The sequence below is a fragment of the Urocampus carinirostris genome, chromosome 7 (assembly GCF_059441175.1).
Source record: "Urocampus carinirostris isolate Australia breed hairy pipefish chromosome 7, RoL_Ucar_1.0, whole genome shotgun sequence".
Taxonomy (NCBI): Eukaryota; Metazoa; Chordata; class Actinopteri; order Syngnathiformes; family Syngnathidae; genus Urocampus; species Urocampus carinirostris.
Genome location: NC_142355.1, coordinates 37193902 through 37218270, shown reverse-complemented (window position 1 = coordinate 37218270; position 24369 = coordinate 37193902). Strand labels below are relative to the sequence as shown.

The 24369-nt window shown below is 41.5% G+C and overlaps 2 protein-coding genes across 9 annotated transcripts in view; both read left to right on the top strand.

The window, feature by feature from the left end:
* pot1 (protection of telomeres 1 homolog) overlaps positions 1-15042 on the top strand; it is a 41264-nt gene extending 26222 nt beyond the window's left edge. For 7 of the 8 annotated variants that reach the window (XM_088340843.1, XM_088340842.1, XM_088340844.1 and 4 more), the window contains 8 exons: positions 7192-7376; positions 7445-7533; positions 8711-8867; positions 8943-9160; positions 11769-11907; positions 11980-12065; positions 13775-13869; positions 13948-15042. In XM_088340843.1, the coding sequence (XP_088196969.1) occupies positions 7192-7376; positions 7445-7533; positions 8711-8867; positions 8943-9160; positions 11769-11907; positions 11980-12065; positions 13775-13869; positions 13948-14163 (1185 nt within the window). In that variant the 3' untranslated portion in view covers positions 14164-15042. Of the gene's footprint in view, positions 1-7191; positions 7377-7444; positions 7534-8710; positions 8868-8942; positions 9161-11768; positions 11908-11979; positions 12080-13774; positions 13870-13947 lie in introns of all 8 variants that reach the window. The other variant, XM_088340846.1, reaches the window with a different exon arrangement.
* Positions 15043-16745: 1703 nt separating this feature from the next.
* On the top strand, positions 16746-21783 carry LOC148363232 (prosaposin receptor GPR37-like). Its single transcript, XM_088340839.1, has 2 exons — positions 16746-17513; positions 19741-21783. The coding sequence occupies exons 1-2, from the start codon at positions 16860-16862 to the stop codon at positions 20584-20586; spliced, it is 1500 nt and encodes a 499-aa protein (XP_088196965.1). The 5' UTR covers positions 16746-16859; the 3' UTR covers positions 20587-21783.
* The last annotated feature ends 2586 nt before the right edge of the window (positions 21784-24369 follow it).

The following is a 24369-nucleotide window of genomic DNA, read 5'->3' as shown; positions in this document are numbered from 1 at the left end:
GCTTATTTTTCCTACCCCTTTATCTTCCCTATTAAATACATTTTATAGATAGCTCCCTCTTGTGTACAATACAACAAAATCTCATGGATATACTTATTACATAGGTCAGATATCAATAATTATAAGTTACAATAATCACATATTTTATACACTAATCTTCGCAATACCCATCCCTCAACGTCATAATGCGCATAATGTCACTGCGGCACCAGTGATAATATCAATAAAAATAAACACAATATTTATAACAGTTCTGATGTGATAATAGCACAATAACAACAAGTTAGCCATGGTTTGAAGTGCAGTATTTCCAGTCTCCCTCATATCCCATTTTCTTCATCTCTGTATTTCGCCAGTAATGCTTTTTTGTATTTAAATTTGAACACATGGATATTTGGACATTGTTTGATTTCATTTTGCAAATTATTCCAAAGTCTGACTCCACACACAGACACACACATACTTCTCCTGGTGGTTCTCACCTTTGGGATTTTGAATTCACCACAGCCCCTCAAGTTATAATTTCCCTCTTTCCGAGTGAATAATCTTTGTATGTTTTCTGGCACTATGTTTTTGTTGACTTTAAATAACAGTTGTGAAGTGAAAAATTTTATTAAATCATCCAGTTTCAATAAATTGGACTCTATGAATAAAATATTGGTATGATCCCGATATCCTACCCTGTGTATGGTTCTTATTGCACGTTTTTGAAGGATAAAAAGGGGCTGTAGTGAACTTTTGTAATTATTTCCCCAGACTTCTGCACCATATGTTAAATATGGCAGAACGAGAGAACAATATAATAAATACAATGCATTATAATGTAAAAGAACTTTGGTTTTATTAATTATTGAAATGCTTTTAGATACCTTTGTTTGTATGTGTCTGATGTGTGTTTTCCAACTTAGTTTATTGTCTATTATGACCCCTAAAAACTTAATTTCTGATACAATGTCTATTGTGACACCATCCATTTTTACTTCTAAATTTTGATTTGCCTTACGATTACCAAAGAATATTACTTTGGTTTTATTTAAATTTAAAGATAATTTATTTATATCCATCCATACTTTTAGGTTAATTAGTTCACGATTAATACAGGTTACCAAATCCATATAGTTATCATTTGAATAGAAAATGTTAGTGTCATCTGCAAATACTACTATTTTCAATAGTTTTGAAACATTGAAAATATCGTTAATATATAAATTAAATAGCTTTGGTCCCAGGATAGAACCCTGTGGTACTCCACAACAGATGTCCAAATATTCAGATGAAAACTCTCCCATTTTTACATATTGCTTCCTCCCCGTCAAATAACTTTGAATCCATTTCAAAGCCACTCCCCTGATGCCATATCTTTCCAGTTTTTTTAATAGTATATTATGATTAATGGTATCAAATGCTTTTTTTTAAGTCAATAAATACCCCGACTGCGTATCTCTTCTTTTCTATACTGTGGGTGATTTCTTCTACTGCATCAATAATTGCCATTGTTGCTGATCTGTTTGCTCTAAAACCATATTGACTTTCATTAATCAATTTATGTTTATCTACAAATTGTTCCAGTCTATTATTGTAAAGTCTCTCTAATATTTTAGAGAACTGAGGAAGCAGAGATACCGGTCTATAGTTTGTAAAAATGTGCTTGTTCCCATTTTTGTATATTGGTATAACTTTTGCTATTTTCATTTGATTTGGAAATGTGCCTGTTAGAAATGATAGATTACAGATGTAGGTCAATGGTTTCACAATGCTGTTTATAATTTGCTTAATTAGTACCATATCGATGTCAAAACAATCCATAGACGTTTTGTTTTTACAGTTGTTAACCACGTCTAAGATTTCTGATTCCGTAACCCCAGATAAAAACATGGTCTTGGAGTTCATTTTTATTAGTGACTCAAATTGTTTACCACTGCACTCTGGGATATTTGCAGCGAGCTCTGGTCCAACATTTACAAAATAACTATTGAAATTCTCCACAACTTGATTTAAATTATAATTTTCACTGTTCTTATCAATAAAATAGTTTGGATATGCATTGCTTACATTCTTTCCTTTTATTATACTATTTAATATATCCCAAATACCTTTGATATTACTTTTGTTATGATGTAATAAATTGGTATAGTATAATTTCTTGCTTGCTCTTAATATTCCTGTCAATTTGTTTTTATACGTTTTATACCAGGTTTCGGCTTCCTTAGTTCTTAGTTTAATAAATTTTCTATATAAGTAGTTTTTTTTCTTACAAGCATTATGTAAACCCTTAGTTATCCATGGATGATTTACAGATTTATTCTTAATATTAATTTGTCTCATTGGGCAATTTTTGTTGTACTTGTTGGTGAATATTTCCAAAAATATGTCAAACGCACCATCCACATCATCTGTACCATATATAGCATTCCAGTTTTGTTTAACTAAGTCATCATACAGTGATATAATAGTCGCTTCAGTTCTAACTCGTTTGTAAACATAATCCTTAATTGATTCTTGTCTAGTAACCTTTTCATCATATACTGTAAATACTGGTAGGTGATCAGAAATATTACAAACCAGTAACCCGCTGACATTTGTAAATTCCATATTATTTGTAAATATATTGTCAATGAGTGTTGCACTGTGTAAAGTGAGTCTACTAGGCCTTAATATAGTTGGGTACAAACTCATACTGTACATCATATTAATATAGTCATCAATGTTTTTATGATTGTTTGGATTCATTAGATCGATGTTGAAATCTCCACAAATGAATAGTGTTTTGGCGCTTATTGTTGAATATGTTTTTTCAGCCCAGTTTGTGAAGGTTTCCAGATTTGAGCCCGGTGTTCTATACACACAACTGACTATGATATTTTTCCTTTTTTCATTTATAATTTCTATTGTAATACATTCAAGTAAATCGTCAATGACAAATGACATGTTTTGTAATATTTTCGATTTTAATCTTTTGTGCACATATATAGCTACTCCACCTCCTATTTTGTTAGTTCTATTTACATAGTTCAGATTATAATTATTTAATTCAAAATTGACACCCCTTCCCTCACTGAACCACGTTTCAGAAACTGCAATAACACTAAACGCGTTCTCAAATTGTTGTAAGTACTCAGTGATGTCATCAAAATTTGTGTACATACTTCTACTGTTAAAGTGTATTATTGAGAATTTGTCTTCAGATTTAACAAAGGTATTGTATTCATTTCCAGTATAATATTTGCAATTGTCTGAGCTAGCTGATATGAATTTGTGGTCAGGATCGAAGTCATCTAATCTTGAATTATTGGAGTCAGTGTGATTAACAATGCTCAGTTCCGGTAAATCATGGCCTAATATTTTATGATGGATTTTTTTATTGTGATCTGTAATAAGGGTGTCCATATTGTCAGTCCAGGATGCCATTGTTACACTTCAGGCAAATCTGTCCAGCTCCTGCATTTCTCGAACCCATAATATTTTTGCTTGTTCCGGAGTGCCGTTTAACTTTATGTATACTCTGCAGTTTGAAGTCCATGTTCCTTGTATTTTGTTCGTTTTCCTCAAAAATCGAGCCTGTCTTGCAATGTCAGAGTTTTTTTTGCTTAAGTGTTCATTTAAATAAACATTAGTCCCTTTTAGTTTTTTTCCTTGCTTAAGGATTTCATGTTTCCGTTTTCTGTTAACAAACCTCACGATGGTCGCCTTGGGTCGGTTGTCACCTCTTGTTAATGGGTGGCATGCTTCTATGTCCTCAGCATTGATGGATATGCCTTTTTTACTCATAAAAGCAATGACCTGTTGCTCAGCTGAATCCTCATCAGCATCTGTTGCAATATTTGTATTTGCCACAGCCTTGGCATAGGTCCGAGGTTTGATGTCCAAACCGGTGATAATGATGTCGTTTATCCTGGTATACTGTTCCAGATCTGCTACGCGTCCTTCTAGTGCAATAATCCTCTTTTCTTTCTCCATGTTTTCGTTTTTTAGGTTTTTGATTTCTGCCATTAAACTCAAAATTGTGTCTTGTTGTCTGGTGACGATATCCATTTTATCCATTAAAAAGCCGAGTGACTTTTTAATTTCCTCGAGTTCTTTATCTCTGCTCGGCATCTTGAAAATTTCACGTTCCTCTTACGGCACCGTCCGCTGGTCGCATCACCCAATCGCCCTCTGAGTCTCAAGTTGTTATTTTCGCCGGACTTAGTTTCCCCGACTGTTGGTCGCTATACAAGTAGCGCCGCCATGTTTGCCAGCGTCAACAATGGCCGATCTTTAACATTGTGGCGACACGCTTTTGGCGTTATGGCGACTCGCTCTTGACGAAGCACACTCAAACGAGCGAAGAGACGATTCGACGCCGCACAGTCAACCAAAAGCCGAACGGTCGACGAGCAGGAAAGAAAGCGGCTGCGGGGAGTGAAGGCGAGTCACGTCCCAGCCGAAGCTAGCTTGACTGCCGCTTCCCCGCACGGAGCCGACGTCGCCGATACAATCTGAAACTTTCCAACAGTTCAAGCTGAAAAATCTCAGTCCAGAATTCGTGAATTCTGGTATAGCTGGAATCTGAATCGCGACGACGTGGGAGACACAAAAATTGCCGCCACTCGATAACCCGGAAGCCCAAATGAGGATTTGGCAAGCTAGATTTTCTTGGTGGGGCTTTTTTGTACTTATTAGCTACTCAATACACACAGCTTAGCCCCAAATGTTATGGTCCTTGGCTGAGTCCCGTCATTCAGGCATCTTCCACTTTTTCCCCATTGTTTCCTTCTCTAGCCACTCATGTTAGCCACTTAGCCTCAAGCTCTGGCTCGCCATTAACCGCTGTTGTTATTGTAAGCGCTTCCTGCTTTGTCTATCTGTGCCTTCCACAGCTTGTCATACAAAAGAACGTTGCCGAACCTTCACTTACAAGTTGTTGTGCTAAAATGCAGCGGAATGATCTGATTTTAATACAGGAGTCCAACTGTTGCCTGAGTTTCACTTAGTCTTCATAATGTTCGGTCAAAAGGAGCAGCCAATTCATGGTAAGTATTTTAATGCTTGAATACAAAAACATTCGAGGAAGACATTTTCGGACGCATCTCATCCGACAGTCCCTGAACGCCTCCCCGGGGTGCTAATCTACTCATTTTAAGTAAGCGCCGTCCCCGCTGAACCTTCTTATTGGCTGAATAACCTAACTCCTAAAGCACTTTAACAGTGCACCATTCTCCCGTTGCTGTGGCAACGCTCACGGTAACGCCTCCCCCCCAACCCAGTAAAAAGGACATTTTCTTAATCCTGCATAGACGGAAGAGAAAACGAAGGCTAAGTAGGATGTGAAGAGACCCTTTTCATTAGGAATAAAGGTGCAAAATGAAAAAATGTCAATTGAAATTTAGTTTTTTTTTGTGTACAGTATTTCATTTTGTCAAAATGCAAAATGATGGTTTATGAGTTAAGAGGTGAAACAAGTTAGCTCAGTCAGGGATAAACATTCGCCAAACTGCTGCTTTCTAGATACTGCAGTTGCACATATAACGACAATAGAGTTCCCGCTTTTGTGCCCCTGGGCGACGAGCCCGCCCTGGCACAAATCCATGCTCGGCTGAAGACGACTCGCTGATCTTCCTGATGCGATGACACTTCATGTATGTTTTCGGCTTCCTTGAATCCGCTTACGAACATTGACCGCCTCTGACAGCTCATGTCGATGCTTAAAATCATCAGCAGCATGATGATGATGAGGAGGAGAGGGTTGTGTTTGTGCCTTTTTGTCGTGACAAACATTTGAAGGGGGAGCGAGTCCTCTCCAGGCATCTGACTCACTGCTCACACTACCAAGTTTGATACAAAAGGCGACACCTGCTGGCAAGCAGTAAGGGAGCTTTTGTATTTCTTGTTAAAACTTACCTTTTTTGGTTTTCCACTGCAAATTGACTTTTTGGGATCAAACTTTAAATGTTTGCAGGGTTCATATGGGTGCTTAAAATCCTTAAAAATGCTTAAGTTTTCAAAGATTAAAAAGTTCTTGCATTTTGGGTAAGGTGCTTGTCAATGATTGAAAATGTGGCTATTTTTCTCGACAAGTCTGCTCAAAAATGACGGTGACGCTGCTTTTTTGTGGCTTTTCATTGCCATTGCATTTCCTTTTCCCTCATTATAATGGCAGCTGTCCGTTGTTTGCATGGCATTGAAGTGTCATCGCACTCTACGGGTGCGCTCAAGAGGACAGGTGCATGCTACATGCAAACCGGGCACTATGAAATGTGTATTACCACAAGCAATACATATCAATTATGGGCCATGGAAGAAAATGAAGGTAGTGTTTCCCTACTACTGTAATGAGAATAACTTCCTGCAACTGAAAATGTAGGCTACATATTACTGTCATAGATATTAGATATTGGATATTTTTCAGCAAAAAAATATATTTGTGATTTACTTAGATCTAAAACTCGTATGTCTTGATAAATGCACACGCAAGATTAAAAATTGCACCTGAAAATCACTGATATATTGATTGATTTCCAAAATACATGATTCACAGCGGATTTCTTCTTTTAATAGTACTGGAGAAATTGAAAAATTAGCCTTGAAGGTGCTTAAAAACTAAAAAAAATGCTTACATTTGGCCCCGAAAAGGGTTACGAACCCTGTCTTTAGGGGTAGCAGTCTTGTAGGGGTTCATTCATCCATCCATCCATTATCTGCACCGTTTATCCAAAGTAGGGTCGTGGGTGTGCTGGAGCCCATCCCAGCTATCTTCGGGCAGTGGGCAGGGGGCACAGACAGACAACTCACTTGCTCATTCACACCTAGGGACAATTTGGACCGGCCAATTAACCTGACATACATGTTTTTGGGAATGTGGGAGGAAACCGGAGTGCCCGGAGAAGCACGGGGAGAACATGCAAACTCCACACAGGAAGGTTTGATTTTATGACTTTAAAAGTGTGCTGCAAACGCGCTAACCACTGCGCCGCTGTGCGGGGTTCATTCATTCATTCATTATAATAATGAATGAAGGTTCATTCATACACTGTAATAAAACCCCAATAAACGCTGAATACAACACAAAACATCTGAATAAAATATCCAATAATTTGCCTTTTTACTAAACTTTTAAATTTATAAAGAGACTTTATGGATACCCTGTTTCTTACTTAAAATTGTTTAGCAAACGTGGTTACAATGATGTTCCTTCTCAATGTCCGCCACCAGCCCGGAGACTTTCTCAAGATCTTCAACCTGCGAGCCATCCTGGGTTCCGTCAAGCTCCCCGGGCTGAACAGCAGCCAGACCGAAGATGTCAACCCTCTCGCCTTTCACCTGCACGGCGGCACGGCATACGGCAGGGGCTTCCGCGTCCTACCCCAAAACTGTCCTGATGTTCAAGAGCTGAAGAGGTGACTCGCCCACAGCCTCCCGGTGTGTCCTTTCCAACATCAGAGTTGACTTCCCGCTTTCCACCCAGCGTGATGGAGAACTTCAAGGATTCGATTGAGGTCCACATCAATGACGCCACCATGTGCGATGTCTGGAGCACGCCTACGCCGAGTCCAGGTGAGACGGGAGGAAAAAAGACTAATTTATCTTGGATTTGCAGAATTCATTTCAACAGTCCTGAAATTCATCCTCTTAATAATGGATTTACAGAGTAATTGTTTTACCATATGCCATTCTATTGCAGTAGGAGTTGCAGCAACTCACACAAAGGTACATAAAAACTTAAATAGCTCCTTCATCCATCCTTCTATTATCTGCACCGCTTATCCTCATTAGGGTCGCGGGGGTGCTGGAGCCCATCCCAGCTATCTTCGGGCAGTGGGCAGGGGACACCCTGAACTGATTGCCAGCCAGTCGCAGGGCACACAGGGACAGACAATTCGCTCGCTCATTCACACCTAGGGACAATTTAGACCGGCCAATTAACCTGACATGCATGTTTTTGGAATGTGGGAGGAAATCGGAGTGCCCGGAGAAAACCCACGCAAGCACAGGGAGAACATGCAAATTTCAAAACGACTAAAATGACTCATTTTTTACTTTTACTATCAAAAAACAAACCTTGCAGGAAATAACATTAGGCTTAGCAGCAACTCGTATAAAGGTACATTAAAATCTAAATAACTCCCTGATATTTTTTTTTTACAATGAATAAATAAAATTATCATTACAAGCCATCTTGACTTAAATTAACTTTAAAAAAAGTGCATTGACATTTTAACAGATGTTGTGAATTGAAAAGAATGGGCACTTCTGTTTTAGACCCAAATTAGTAAACTAATGTTATGATAAGAGCTAAGTCTCAGTCTCAACCTGAACGTGCTTCCATAAAACTAACTACACAATGTCTCAATCACACGCACGCTTTTCTTCCTCTGACTTTTAAAATCTCAATATTATCAGTGGGCTTGAGTCACAGGCATGTTGGGACTCACTAGCAGAGCTTTTTTTTTTTTTTTACTCCGCTCCGTTATTCTTCATGCTTCAGGTTCTCCGTCCCCGGTCGCTTATCCAATCAGCATGGGAGGCAGGAGAGAGGGAGAGAAAGGCTCTGCTGTAGCTGAGCCCAAATAGTAGTCCCGTCTAATAAATAGAAATGTCGATACCTGTATCTGTCGAATTTCCAAATATCTGTGCCAATAATCGGTCGACCTCCGGTGCAGCCCTTTGAGACTTGTGATTAAGGGCTATACCAATACATATGACTTGATTCGTCTTAATTTGTGCTTTTCAGAAATTCAGCGTGACGATGGCACGCGGCGCTTCACATTGGCAGAACTGAAGCGTTGCAAGCCAGGCGGCGTCCATTGTGTCCGGGCCCGGCTGCGATCCTACGAGCCCCGGCGTCTTCACCAAGCGCTCAAACTCTTCTGCAACAAGTGCAACTCCATGTAGAAAAGCCGCAAACACACGCTTTGCTACTTAGGGTATCAGCTCGTAACTTCAATGATACTCTGCCCCTCCAGGCACGATATTCCCCACGAAGAACATGTCGCAAACGTGTTGTCCGAGGCGGCGGCCAACCAGGGAAAGCCCCCTGATAGACCAACTTGGATCCTCTCGGGGGAGGTTCGACTGCCCAGGGAAAACCCGGGGACAGGACCTCCTGTTCGCTTGATCGGGGTTCATCTGTCCGGGGAACTCTTAGGGAATGCCATGTCCCAGGACCTCCTTATGCTCACCGGTAAATATTTTTTTTCCTTTCACATGTGCCTTTTTTATGTATCTATTTTTGATAACCACTGGTAAAACTGAGTTGAAAGTTTTTTTGCAATTTTCTTTAAAAAACATTGTTTAATATTGAGTGCCCCCTAGTGGTACAAAAAAAAAACTTTCATTCAGGGAAAATAAAAAACGTTGATTTAAATACTAGGCAAAAATACTAGAACATTCATCCCAATGTTAATTTTTATTTAAAAAAAAATCATAGCGGAATTCATACCTAGAAGTCGCCGCCATGTTTGTCTGGCATCTTGCTGATGCACTGTCCTCTTGACACAGGTTTATGTTCACATAGTGCAATCTTTTAGTCAAATATGACACACTGGGGCTTTAACATGATTTTTTTTTGTCTTCCCTTCACAGTTCATGTTTTTAAAAATGTATTTTCTAATGGTGCATTTTTTTCCCTATTCTGGGCTAACCCCATTCAAACCCCCTATACATATATATATATATATATATATATATATATTATATACACAAACCAACCCGGGCAGCACGGCAGCGCAGTGATTAGCGATTGTGCGACACAGTTCATGTCGTGGGTTCAAATCCAGCTCCAGACTTCCTGTGCGGAGTTTGTATGTTCTCCCCGTGCTTGCGTGGATTTCCTCCGGGCACTCCGGTTTCCTCCCACATTCCAAAAACATGCATTCCAGGTGAATTGGCCGGTCTAAATTGTCCCTAGGTGTGAATGAGCGAATGAGTTGTCTGTCCCTGTGTGCCCTGCGATTGGCTGGCAACCAGTTCAGGGTGTCCCCTGCCCACTGCCTGGAGATGGCTGGGATGGGCCCCAGCCCCCCCGCGACCCTAATGAGGATAAGCGGTACGGCTAATGAGATGAGATGAGACAAACCAACCCTTTTTTTTTTTTTTTTTTTTTTTTTTACATTTTCCTTACGTTTACAATTTTTATTTTTTTCCTTCCTGGTTAATGTTTTTTCTTTTAATGGTGAAATAACCTTTTCATTCTCTCTTAGGTACTTATTTTCATTTTCATTTTTTTTTTTCATTATGGATAATTTTTTATTTCTTTAATGTGCTTTTTGAATTTTTCTTCACAGGATCACATTTCTTTTATTTTCGATTCACATTTGTTTTTCTTCATGTTTTTTTTATTTAGGAGTATTTCTTAAAAAAAGTATATTTTTTTCTTTTATTTATCATTTAATTTTCTTTTCTTTAGAATATTTAAGAGTACAATATTTTTTGATTCTCATGGGTGCCTTTCTTTTTTTCTATTCACATTCTTTTTCTTTTGTATTTTTTTCTCTCGGGTACATTTTTTTTTCATTCACATTACTTTTCTTCAAGTTTTTGTTCTTTAATGGTAATTTTTTTTCCCCTATTTTTTTTTTGTTTTGTTTTCATAACAATTTAAATTTTTTCATTCTAAATGGGTAAATTATCCTTTCACTCGTACAATTTGTTTTCTAACAGTAAAACAATGTGGTGATTGTTTTCTTCTGTTTACATCTTTTTTTTTTAATGGGTTAATTTTTACCCTTCAACTTTTTCTTTTTTCCTTTTTATTCTCAACGGTTATTTTTTTAATGATCTTTACATTTACAATTCTTTATTTCTCCATTGGTGTTATCAGTGTCTGAAATAACGTCTGTTCGGACGTCTGGGGCGTGCATCTTTTACGTCGGGCGTACAACTTACAAAACGTCTCCGCCCGGGTGGCCGACAACTTTTTCAAGAAAAGAAAATATTTTGTTTTCTTTTCTTTTTTTTTTTTTTTCAAACAAACTTTTGTATTATTCCAATTTTTAAAACCTTTTTTTCGGTTTGGAAATTTTGGAATTTCGGTTCGTTTGGCAATTTGCATACTCGGCAGCCAATCAGAAGCCTGCATTGAATAACTTCGTGCTTCCGGACATTCCCGAGCGTTATAAGATCATTTTCCAAAGTAGACGCACAGAGAACACAAGAAAAATGGATAAGTGTTTAGGAATCAAGCCAAAACCTCAGCCCCAGAAGAAAGATTCAAAAGAAGCTAACAACATGTATGACGCTACAAAACGCAAACATACATTAAAAGCATCGTGGAAAGAGGAGTTGACGTGGCTTGTAGCAGACGACACAACGCAAACATTGCATGAATAAAGATGAGTCAATACAGGTACATACTGATGGCCGATGGGAAAACAGCAATGTCATATCCATGCAATAAATGTCATAAGTAGATTTATAATAAACTTAATTTTAAAGTGTTGTTCTGTTTTATATTCTGATTATCGATCCTTAATACTTTGCAACAATGGTTTTTTTTGTGATTAGTCGTCTTATTGTGTTTCAAGTTGTGAAAAATGGGGCAGGCAACTTTATGGCTGGGCAGGCAACTGTTCAGAGTTGTCTGCCCTGGTGTCCGCTAACTTTGTGTCATGAGTTTCAGACACTAATATTATTCTCTTTTTTCCCCCTCTAATGGTTAAAGTAAGTCATTTGTCTACAGTAACTATAGAAAAAGAATAGACTGGTTAGTAATTGATTAGAGTACGGCATGACAATTTTTTTCTCTCATCGCCTGCTTCAATCCTCCTAAGCACGGTTGCAATGTTTTTCAGGGTGCACGTTACCGGACGTCCTTTGCCTTGCAGACACGTACCATAACATAGTCCCTGCCAGGTTCTCACCTGGAGGCCAACTGACTCTACTGGACCTCAGCGTGCCTTTTTTATTCAGTGGCAGGAGTCGCTACTACGGGTCGGGACCAATCACGTCGACGGAACATAAATGAGCTTTTCAACTCACCGGTGGGTGACTTCCTGTTTTTAGGTGTCAACGATGTTCTGCGGGAACTGCTGTCACAGAACTACATGTTGAAGCCAACACGGTCATTGATGAGAAGTTTCTTGCTGAAGGTCAATTTTTCAAGGTTTATTTTTTGATGTCCCAATACTTTGGATTTAATATAAATGCCCCATTATCCTTGTTAAGATAGTTTTAGGCTCAATCCCTTTACTCTAGCTTCCTCATTACATTTTATTTCTGTCTCCTCCCCCTTCCACTTTGGTGAAGAATTGGGAACATACTTCCTGCTCATCGTGTAACATATGCAGCAATTGTTCACTGCTTTTGTTTAGCTTTTACTTTTATATTTCACTCCCTTCAAACGAGTCACATTAGAACTGGCTTCAACAAACTCTTTAAAATAAATAATCATGCCAGAGTACTGCGTTTCATTCTTGTAACCTCAGTAGAACTGTTTAAATCTAAGCTTGAAACACACTTCTATTCTCTAGCTGATGAATAACCTATATTTTATGTTGACAATATTTGTGCATTATTTGTTATTGCAACATCCATTGCAGCCTGGTCATCCTAGAAGGGGAATGACCTCATGTGCGGTCCCTTATCAAGGTATCTTCATTTTCCTCGTTGTGGTGTCGTGTAATACACTCCCCTTCCTGCAGTGTCACTGTATACTAATGTGCAGCCTTGTACTTGTGCTTGAGAACCACCGAGGAAGAAGTTAAGTAAACACTCTATGAATGTACCGTCCGTGCCTGTCTTGAATCTACTACAAATCCTACTACAACCCTACTACATACACAACACTCATGTTGAGGTTTTTGCGTTTTTCCTTGCCCTCATGTAGGTTTTAGATCAGGGGATGGTGTAATAGTAGTATGTGGTTTGCACTAATCTGTGGTCTGTGCAGACCTTTGAGACTCTTTGTGATTAAGGGCGTTACAAATAAACATGACTTGACTTTGTCCAGCCCACAACCACACCCATCCCTGTGCTTTTCCAAGTCCTACAGCGCCCTCTGTAGGAATGTATTGTTCCATAACACAACATAAACAAAGAATTGGTTCATTCCCTCTCATGGTTGCTTTCATTTGGTTGGTAATGCCGAGGGGGCTGTGACTAGGAATTAGGGCCCTCCTTAGCTGACTCGGTATAAAGTGACTTCACTCTTTGAAATGGAATTGTCTTTATTGTCATTGATAGCAACGTAGTAAACAATGTATGCAACAGGAATAGACATACATGGCTCTCCAAGATGAGCACGCAATAAACACTTAAAAAGGAAAAATATCATCAAAGTATGTCAGAATAGTCGGAAATATGTACAAAGTAGTGCTTGGAGACAAAATTAAGTTATAATGATTGGGATAATTAATAAATATTGTGCCTTGTGACAATAGTGCAATGATAAGTACTCTATACTTTGGGGAGGACTGGCACTTTATTACCCTCATCTTGAAGCTGCTTTGGTAGGGGTAGGGGTAAAATCGAGGGAAAGCGAGAGTAATGGGATTGAATTTACTCTCCACTTAACGAAAGATTCGGACTTTCTTACCATCATTGTGAAGGTGCTTTGCTAGCAACGTTTAAGGGAAGGGTGAGTTATGGGATTGAGCCTGGATTTGTCTTTGCCTGTGCTTGATCAAACTTTTTATTTCATGCATTACATTTCCAGTTTTTTTCTATTTTATGTACCTAAAAAAGTTCTCTTAAAATCAGATTTGAAATCAGTGCACGGATGCAAAATAGACGTCAATTGTTGTTATCTGTTGTAACTTTCTATCTTTCTCCAACACTCCATGTATTCTGCGTCTTCTAGCATTTGGCATCCAGCTGCTCAAGTACGTCCTGCTGTTCAAGTTCTGTCTGCAGGACCCCAAGGACACCCTGGACGTCTTTCTATGGAGAAACGCGGTCAGTCGGTGCAGACGTAGCATCACATCACGACACGTAACAAGCCTCCAATCACTCGATTTTGTCCTTTCTGATTAGGAGTCCTTCTTTAACGTGTCGGCGGGGATGTCTGCTATCAGTCAGGAGGCCCAGGATCAAATCAGCGGAACCCTGGACTCCATGTGTCCACCGGAGGGCGCTAAAGGTGAACCTCCACTGTTGGACTGGTGTCTCAGGGTTTACACTTGTGTGAACGGTACTAAGTCTTGGGAGATCTGCTCAAGCAACAACGGTGGGGAATTAATTGGTATTTAAAAGAGTAAAAAGTAAAAAAACAAAAAAAAACCATCATAATCCTGCCAGAGATTTTAAGATGCACATCATGTCAATGAATGAAGACGAAAACTGTTATTACAAGAGCGTGCAAGAGACAAAATCCGACCCCATTGGCACACTATTTAGCTCATTTTAAGTACAGTACCTGCCGGGTTTCTAATGGAATTGCCTGTCCCTCTTTACTGCATTTCCCCTACCTTAAGATATAGACAGCAAATTATTTGACGTGTCCAAAAACGTACAAATTCAGAGTTTGCATTGTTTGTCTGTATGACATTTAAGATAACCTTTTGCTATTGGTCGACCTCATGCAATATGCTGGTCAGTTATTGGTTTGCATCACTGTATCATGAAACCCAACTAGATATTGAATGAACTCCCTCCCACAATGCCTTTCCCTTTATTCAGGTTAGAAATTAAAGACTTTGCGAGATGGCGATTCAATACTGTATTATTTTTCGTTATTGGTCCCAAGGTTTGTAGCGATGCTAAAGGGAGAAGCAAAAACATGATAACCATGGAAAAAAAGCTTGTGATGATTTAAGTAATGTGAGTCGCCACCCTCAGTAAGTTGCAATGCTGTTACCAATCGGAAATCAGGACTATTATTAAGATTAAGACTCTGCGAATCAGCAATTTTGTACTGCAATTTTGTACTGTGTGTATTTGGTATGGGTCCAAACAGTTGCAGCGATGCTAAAGGGAAAAGCAAAAAATATGGTTATTCTGTGCCTTGACATCTTGTTATGGTTTATTGTTTGTTTGTGTTCTCCTTTCTTCCAAAGCTTTGTGTGTCTGTGTACTTAAACCAGGATGTTGGACTTTTTTTTTGTGTGAATTAAAACATTTCATGCAGCACTTTGCCTTGCAAATCTTTATTTCATCGTTTCACAGTGGATAATTACAAATACAGTATTCACTTAGAATTCTTGGCATTTTCAGCAGAAAAAAAATCTTCCTTGTTCAGTTAATTAAAGGGACAGTGTATTATTTATCGCCTCCTAGGGGGGAACATGTGATTTTAATCACCATATTTTCTGCACTATAAGGCGCACTGGGTTATAGAGCGCACCCCGAAAAAATAGTTTTTGGTCCTACTTTTGACATACATAAGACGCACCGGATTATAAGGCGCTACAATGGGAACGTGGACAAAACAGTCAGATAGTTCAGTCAAACTTATTACCCCCTTAACATTCCCAAAGCTTGCAAAGACGCAAATACGTGTTGAGAACACGTGCGGATGCAGTGTCCGTATGATGTCACTCAACTCAAATGCATCGTTCCATCATTCGGAAGGTTAAAGTCTTGGGATTCAAGAAATGCCAACCATTCCTTAGTTTCTATTTTCTTTTTCGCTCCCAACTTTACTGTGCATATGACAATAAACACTTGGAATTGAGTTTAATTTAAAAATAGACACTCCATTCCATCCATTATCTGCACCGCTTATCACCGAAACATTGAGTTCAGTCTGAAACAAGATACAGGGATAATATATATAGCCGGAGTAGTTCACCCAAGTCGTGTTCATAATAATGTGCAGCCGTGGTCCTCTTATATCCGTGAGTGTAGTAAATCCAGGAGAATAAAATATTTACGAATGCAGAATAGTAAAAAATGCTTTCTGTAAGCCGTCAACCACGTGCTATACACATTCATCTTTTTCGGCCAACTGCAGGCTTTGTTTTGCCGTTTAAGCCTATGGCAGCCTGTAAATGGTAAAAAGGATCCGCCCCTTGACCTCCGAATAACTTTAGCCAATAGTGATCGATTCAACTGATGATTGACACGTCTTTTTTGGCCAATTGCAGGCTTTGTTTTGCCGTTCAAGCCAATGCCAGCCTGTAAATGATAAAAATGATCCTCCCCTTGACCTCCGAATAACTTTAGCCAATATCGATCCATTCAAATGATGATTGACACATTGGTTAGCCAATGAAACGCCGGTAAATAAATCCCAGCATACACCGCGGACTACTTGGCGTTCGGGGGAAAATCTAGTCGGCGGCTGCAAGTTAGTTGCAAGACTTTGCGAATTAATATTGATCCATAAATAAGGCGCACTGTATTATAAGAGGCATGGTCAGCTTTTGAAAAAAATAAAGGCTTTCAGGTGCGCCTTATAGTGCGGAAAATACGGTAATAAGCAAAAATACATGAACAATCATAATTTTTTTTACACTTGAAGGTTTAGAAATTGGCATTTACTTTCCATGACGTGAGCCCCACTCAAAGAAGCTAAAATAATTGTCCACCATCTTGCTGCTACGGGTACCCAAAATACTGCAAAAGGCTGGGCAACAAAAAAAAGTGGTAAGTTTTGGACACTTTCAGGCGCTATTTTGTATTGTGCTTTTAATCATTCGTTTTTGATCGCGGTAAACCATACAGCGACATCTAGTGGTCAGATAATACACACTTTAATGAAAACCAAACTTTATCTGAGAGGGAAAACTTGCGCTTGGAAGTCGGAAGTCACGTGAGCCCATTGGATTCTCGCAACGCCCACTATTTCTCAGCCCCGCCCCCTCTCCATCCTTTAAGCCGGCTGTGCGCGTCCCATTTATCGGAGGACTTTTTTCCCCTTTGTTTTCTCCCTAAACTACGAGCTCAGAGGGGCCACTTTTCCATGCCATGCCGGGTCGCACGCGGCCTTGAACCGCCGCGGGACTATGCGCCTCCCCACCCGGCTACTGTGCTTGTGGATGTGCGCCCAAGCCGCGACGGCGCACGTGGATAAACGCTGGCGCAGATTCGACGCGGGGACAGTGCAGAATGTCGCTGGGTTGGCGTCCAATTCCAAGTCCGACGTGAGCCTCATGCGCAACGACGCCGGAGCGCCGGCGTTACGCGCGAATGTCAGCGGGACAAACCACTGGGAGCGAGACGAACGCGCCGCGCCGGAGGAAGAAGAATCCCCCGATACTCCTCCCGCCTCCAACGCCAGCGACTACGGCGAGGGAGCAGTGAACGAGTGGACCGAGCCCCCTCCAGGCCTGGAACCGCCGTACACACGCCCACCCGGAAGAAAAGTCAAGCGACTGAGGAACCCCTTTTCCCCGCCGTCCGCGCGCGCTGTCGGCGCGGGGGCGCTGCTGGCGGCTGCCGTTGCCCTCTTGTGCGCGGGCGCGCTTGGCAACGTGTCGCTCATGTGTATGGTGTGCCACAACTACTACATGCGGAGCGTTTCCAACTCGTTGTTGGCCAGCATGGCGGTTTGGGACTTCGCTGTGCTGCTGGTGTGTCTGCCGCTGGTCATCTTCCACGCGCTCACCGACGACTGGATGCTGGGGGAGGCGGCGTGCAGGCTGGTGCCCTACTTGGAGGTCGGAGCATCTTCACACTCTTTGCTTCCTTCTCATCTCGCCCTCTATCCTCCTCTCCTTGTTCTTCTTATTCAGTGGTGCCCTTAAAATTTAATGCTTTTTATCGTTATTGATAACAGTAGTGAACATTGTTTTCAAGGAGTTAAGACATGGCAATAAAAGATAAACACATTGTAAAGAGGAAAGAGAAAAACGGGATAAAGGATGTTGGGATAAATAAGCAAACATTTGGTAGTGCTTGGGGACTGGCCAAAATTGTAATATAATAGTGCATCGTAATTCGTAACATTAGTGCCATGAAAAGTAGTGCAATACCATTTAGCAGCAAACCCATTTTTTTTAGTAAAACTGCCAAGATACATATTGTTTAGGCCCTGCATGGGGAAGACACTCTGAACCTGTTAGATCTTGTTTAAGGGAACCGTAGCGCCTACCAGAGGGCAACAGGTCAAAGAGGTGGTTGGGCGGTTTTATGTGACCGCAGCCCACACAGGTTATTGCTTCGTCTATTACTCCTTATTGGATTTATTTGTGTGTATGTTTCGATCTTATTTCGATTCCACATTTCTAATTGCAGTGTCTGAAACTTGTGACGAAAAGTTAGCGGACACCAGGGCATTTGTTTTAATACCGTGAACGTTAGAAATAGAATAATCATTAATAACAATGTAGTGTACATTGTATATCCAATGCAGACTTTAGATAAAAGAAATTCAGGATAGATTGGATATTTTCACTGGGTAGCGCTTGTTAACTGGCCAAAGGGATCAAAAACAAAGTACAATGAAAATGTCCTTCTGTCCATCCAGAGAGCAGACAATGATTCAGCTAAGATTTGATTTGAGGATTTTCCAACTTTATTTTTGGAGCCGTGCTTCTTTATTATTTTTGTTTAAATGTAGATCCTCCCAGCTAAGTATCAAAGCAAGATTAAAACCATTAGGAGCAGATTGCATTACAAGTGATTTATTTTTTTCACGATGAATCGACTCAATCTGCGGACTCGTTTTTAGCCAATCACAGTGCGGAACACAATTACGACCACTCGGATTAGAATGGCTGGAAAACAGCTTAATTTTTAATCCCCTAATTTTATGTCTAAACGCAGAAGCCAAAATATTGTATGACTTAATCTTGACAAGACGGTTTTGCTCTCACAGTGACACATTTTAGTGATCTTTATTTTTCAAGGAAACCTTAAAATTGATAGATTAAATTAAAATATACCATACCCTCACCTATGTTCATAAACTGTGGGTTATGACCGAAAGAACACGATCCCGGATACAAGTGGCTGAAATGAGTGTCCTCCGCAGGGTGTCTAGCTTCCCCCTTTTGAGATAAGGGGAGAAGCTCAGTCATCCGGGAGGGATTCTGCGTAGAGCCAATGCTCCTCCGCATTGAGAGGAGCCAGTTGAGGTGGCTTGGGCATCTGATTAGGATGCCTCCTGGACGCCTCCCTCGGGATGTGTTCCAGGCATGTCCCACTGGCAGGAGACCCCGGGGGCGACCCAGTCTCTGGACAACTTTTTCCATTGCTCATGGTTCCTGGCCTGAGTTGGGGTCGTGGCAAAGTTGGCACCAGTACATCCTTAATGTTGTTGGACTTGGTTCTGTTTCGGTCTGTTCCTCACCTCCTGCCCTCTTGGACTGCCCTGGAGAATTATCTTGGAAAGTTCTGAATATCTTGTAATGTCAAGTCTCATTTATTGGTATAACCCTTATCCCAAAATGTCCCATAATCCCCTGATCTTAAACCAACATGCGGGTTAGGAAAAACTCAAAAACTCAACACAAGGAAAAAAAGAAACCTTGAAAAGGGGCCTCAAAAGTTGTAAATTCCCATTCAAGGATCACAATACTACAGTCTAAAATAATAAGAGAAGACATCTATTGATTTCGAACTTGCAAGGAAGACTGAGAGAGAAGCCTCCAAATAAGAACTTCAGCCTTTTCTAATGGCCCTCCCATGAGTACTTTCTTTTAACGCCAGCTCCAAGGTTACAAACGCAGATCAAATCTAAAGGGTGTGGAAATCAAAGCAACAACATGATGTGAACGGTGCATAGTAGTCAAAACAATGAACTGTCAAAATAAGGTACTGGCGTCCTGTGAAAACCCCAAAAATAGAATAAACCTATCCATAACCCAACAAGTAAATATGTTTTCTACCAATTTAAAGTTTAGTTTATCGATTTGTTAATGATACCAAGTGTCGTCCCCGCAGGTGGCGTCCCTGGGCGTGACCACCTTCACCCTGTGCGCCCTGTGCATCGATCGCTTCCGCGCCGCCGCCAACGTGCGCTCCTACTATGAAATGACGGACAACTGGGCGTCCACCGGCGCCAAACTCGCCGTCATCTGGTTGGGCGCTGTGCTGCTGGCCCTGCCCGAGCTGCTCATCCGGCAACTGGCGACGGAGGAGTCGGCGGACCGAGACGGGACGGAGCGCCAGCGCTGCGTGGTGCGCGTGCCCACCCGCCTGCCCGACACGCTCTACGTTCTGGGCCTGACCTACGCCGGCGCACGCCTGTGGTGGTTCTTCGGCTGCTACTTCTGCCTGCCGACGCTTTTCACCATCTCCTGCTCGCTGGCCACCGCCCGCAAGATCCGGGGCGCCGAGCGGGCGGCGGCGTCCACGCGGGGCACCAAGACGCAAATGCGGCTGGAGAGTCAGATGAACTGCACGGTGGTGGCGCTGGCCATCCTCTATGGCTTTTGCCTGATCCCGGAGAACGTGTGCAACGTGGTGGTGGCGTACATGGCGGCGGGGGTGGCGCCGCGTGTCCTGGACGTCGTGCAGCTGCTCGGCCAGCTGCTGCTTTTCTGCAAGGCGGCCGGCGCCCCCGTGCTGGTTCTGGTTCTCTGCCGGCCTTTCCGCCGGGCCTTCCTGGACTGCTGCTGCTGTTGCTGCCAGGAGCTTGGCACCGGGACGCGTGCGGGCCCGGCTTCCGTCCCGGCTTCCGTCCCGGCTTCCGTCCCCAACGACGGTTTGGAACTAGCGAGCGCTGAAGGCGCCCCCAATGATGGGGAAGCATCCACCACCTATGCCACAGTGGGCACGCGCTGCTGAAGTCAACTGACACAACACTGTGAAAAGTGCAGTCCAATAATCGTAAGGGGAAAAATCGTCTTCCTAAATGATATTGAAAGATAATGTTTGGCATTTTTCTTATTTTACCTTCAATTCCTATCTAAATTATAAATCATTCTTTTATATCCTTAATTTTTAAACTCTCTGCTCTTCTCTTCAAACAGTCCAATTATAAAACGTGTAAAATAAAAAGAAACCCACAATGAAAACATTTGTACTGTATGTCCACCCATCCATTATCTGCATTGCTTATCCTCAGTAGGGCCGCGGGGGTGCTAGACCCCATCCCAGGTATCTTTGGGCAGTTGGCAGGGGACACCCTGAACTGGTTGCCAGCAAATCGCAGGGCATACTGTATGTCTAAGATGTTTATTTTATATATTTAAAATAATATTTTTGATTATTTGTTTGCACATATTTGTAGCTATTATATTCTCACATTTTAATTGCCATCTTGTCTTTTGCAGTATTAGCCTGTCGGCCCACTCTGCAAAAATTCAATTCAAAATTTGGAAAAAACTATAGAACAAAAAGTCATCATTATTAGAATTTGTACAATAAACGCACCATTTGGACAAAAAGGGACAAAGAAACATTTCTTAGGTATATAAAGTAGAATTAAAGGAAATGCATGGTTTGCACGGCAAAATTCAGGAAAACAAATAGTAAAAAGTAAAAACCTTTAATAGAGGTGAAAAAATAGTACAGGAAATCTGATTTTTTTTCCAGAACGTTTTACGCGATGGATGACTATTTTTCCCCTCGTTTTTAAACTGAGCTTTTTGCATCTAAATCATAAATGTTTGCACTGGACCTGAAAAGGATTTCAAAATGATGCTGCGCTAACCAGCGCTAATAGGCTAACAGTGTTGAAAACTCTGAAAGTCAAAAAATGAACAATGGGACAGTGATTGTGATGGCCATCGATAGCATGACTGGTCAATCGGTGTGTCTGCTAGGTGCAACGTGGACAAATGAAACAAGCTAGCGAGTGTCAACGTAGATGAACGTCTCCCACACGTGTAGCCACTTGTTTAGCTTTCAATTCCACCAGCACCTCCCATCCTCTAGGTGGCGCTCACCAAAAGTCACAATTGTATCTTGTAATGCTGTTGTGCCTGTCGGACACTAGCCATTTTATGACTATTAAAATTGTTCACCGATTGTACTTTGAAATTGCGATCCCGAAGCTGATTTAAGCTGGTTACAAAAAAAAACGCTTTGTTTCATCATCTGTTCAGTGTAGCCTATGACCACCTCCGAAATTTTCATCTAAATTTTCTGTACATTTGTTGTCTACTTGAATTTGCAGAGTCACAAGCAGGATCTTCATCACTGGGCTTATTTTTCCGGCTCCTCCCAGCCAATACAAGGGCCGCCATTGTCCCGAGGGCCTGCCCGCCGTGTGAACGGACCCACAGTGTTCCCACACTGATGTATTGTGTTCTTTCTGCCTGCCAAATCAGCACCAAAACATCCCAAACAGGATTTGGTTGACATTGAAAGCTAAATGCGCAGTCTACAGATTAGCGCGCTAGCAGGTCACAATCTTAACCCGTTCAGGTTAACGTATGCTAAATGACCATAACCCCATGCCTGTCATTGTTTCGGTTTTGGCAAGCGTAGGCGCTGCGTGTTTGGGTCTTTGTTGTGTTTGTAGAGCAGGCTGGGGCCCCCATCGCTGCGCTAGCAATTAAACAGACTTCATTCATCGGCGAACAATGGGGGCCGCCGGGCCTAAAACACAAACGCCCTGGCAGGGTTCTGGTCCCGATGAGTCCCCACAAAGACTGGACTGAATGCAAGTCGGACTGCCGGTCCGGAGGCAACAAGTGTGTCGTAAAGCTAATGTCTACACGGTTAAAGCTTGTTCCTGATGAAACGGCCACCTACCAACTGTTTCTGACCAGCTAACTTAACCAAGTGTTGTAGAACTGAGAAGTGCAAAGACGAGCTTGAAAATGACATTTTCTGTTTCCTAGCACAAAATGCTAGGTAGCTTACAAAATAATAATAAAAAAACAGATCTTAAAACATCTGTTTTCCATTATCTTATCCTCAGTAGGGCCACGGGGGTGCCGGAATCCATACCAGCAGTGGGCAGGGGACACCCTGAACTGCTTGCCAGCCAGTCACAGGGCACACAGAGACGAGTAACTTGCTCATTCCCACCTAGGGACTATTTGGACCAGCCAATTCATCTGACATGCATGTTTTTGGAATGTGGGAGGAAACCCACGCAGGAGAACATGCAAACTCCGCACGGGACCTAGACCTACGCACTGTGGGGCTGCGTGCTAGCCACCCAAACCATAATCGACAAAAACATCTGACAATGAAAATATAATTGTTAGAATTCCTTGTAAAGCATGCTGTTAGAAATTCCTAATATCATTTAGTTCATATTGGCCATGTTATATGATCGCGTTTCTATTTTACACCAGGCACAATGTTGGACAGATAAAGGGTCTTGTGAGTGAGGACTCAAAAGTGAAAGGTTAATGAAAACATTTGACCTTTTTTAACAGCTAATCTAAACAACTTGTACTGACTTTCATCACTGTTTCTAGTTCTTGGAAAACGTAAGAGTGGCACATTGGTACATTTTAAGTCAGGCATTCGCTAAATGGGTCCATGAGTAAGGATTCAAAAAGGGTCTGTAGTTAAACAGTGGGTAAATACATTTCACATTGTCTTGCAAATAATATATTCAGTAACTTTAATCAGTGTTTTGGAATGTTCTTGTTCAACGTAAAAACACATTTTCCCTTAGGCACATCTTTGGACAGCTAAGTGGGTCCTTGAGTGAGGAACTGACAGTTGATCAAAACATTTCACATTTGTTCTAGCTGTTAACGTAAATCATGTCCGGTAGTCTGCTGGAGTTGAGGGTATAAAATCAGCACTTGAGGAAATCCGGGTTATTCAAGTCAAGGGGCCCCTAGCAGATTTTTGCGGTACTGCGGCTCTCATTGGAAATGCATTGCCCACAAACAGGTATCAATATTTTTGGGTTCTTTAGATTTGTACATATTCCATCAGGCACATTGCCGGACAGCTAAGAAAGTCTCACATAAGGTTGTTTTCAACAGTTGTTGGAAACATTTGACCTTTTCTAGCTGCTACTGTCACAAACAGTTATCAAAGTTTTCATATGTTTTACAGTTAAAGGGAAAAAAGACAACTCGTAAAAAAACTTATATTATATGCTACAGCCCAAACTTGACAACAAGGTAAGAAATCTCTCTCGACTGAGAAAAAAAGCCTAAAATGCAGCGTGAAATTATTTGTTTGAGGTGTTCATTTTTATTTCACAAGTTTTGTTATTCAGCACGGCGGCACAGTTCTGAGGTCATGAGATCCAACCTCCTGTGTGGAGTTTGCATGTTCTCCCCCGTATTTGGTTTTCCTCCAGGCACTCCGGTTTCCTCCCACATTCCAGAAGCGTGCATGTTAAGTTAATTGTCCCTCGGTGTGAATGAGCGAGTAAGTTGTCTGTCTCTGTGTACCCTGTGATTGGCTGGACACCAGTTCAGGGTGACCCCTGCCCACTGCCCGAAGACAGCTAAGATGGACTCCAGCACCCCCGCGACCCCACTGAGGATAAGCGTTGCAGATGATGGATGGATGTTTTGTTATATGTTGTATAAGAGTAAAATGCCATTTTCAGGGTTTGTTGGCGTGTTATGACGGTGATAAATCCTGTAGTCACGTGACTCGCCCCTCCCCCATGATCCAGTCTCCGCCCACTACCCCCCCCTC

What these genes read in the sequence shown, in the direction of transcription:
- LOC148363232 (XM_088340839.1), top strand. Translation starts at nt 16,860, where the DNA reads ATGCGCCTCCCCACCCGGCTACTGTGCTTGTGGATGTGCGCCCAAGCC. An exon ending in GGCTGGTGCCCTACTTGGAG is followed by an intron (nt 17,514 to 19,740) that starts GTCGGAGCATCT and finishes TCGTCCCCGCAG; the next exon opens with GTGGCGTCCCTGGGCGTGAC.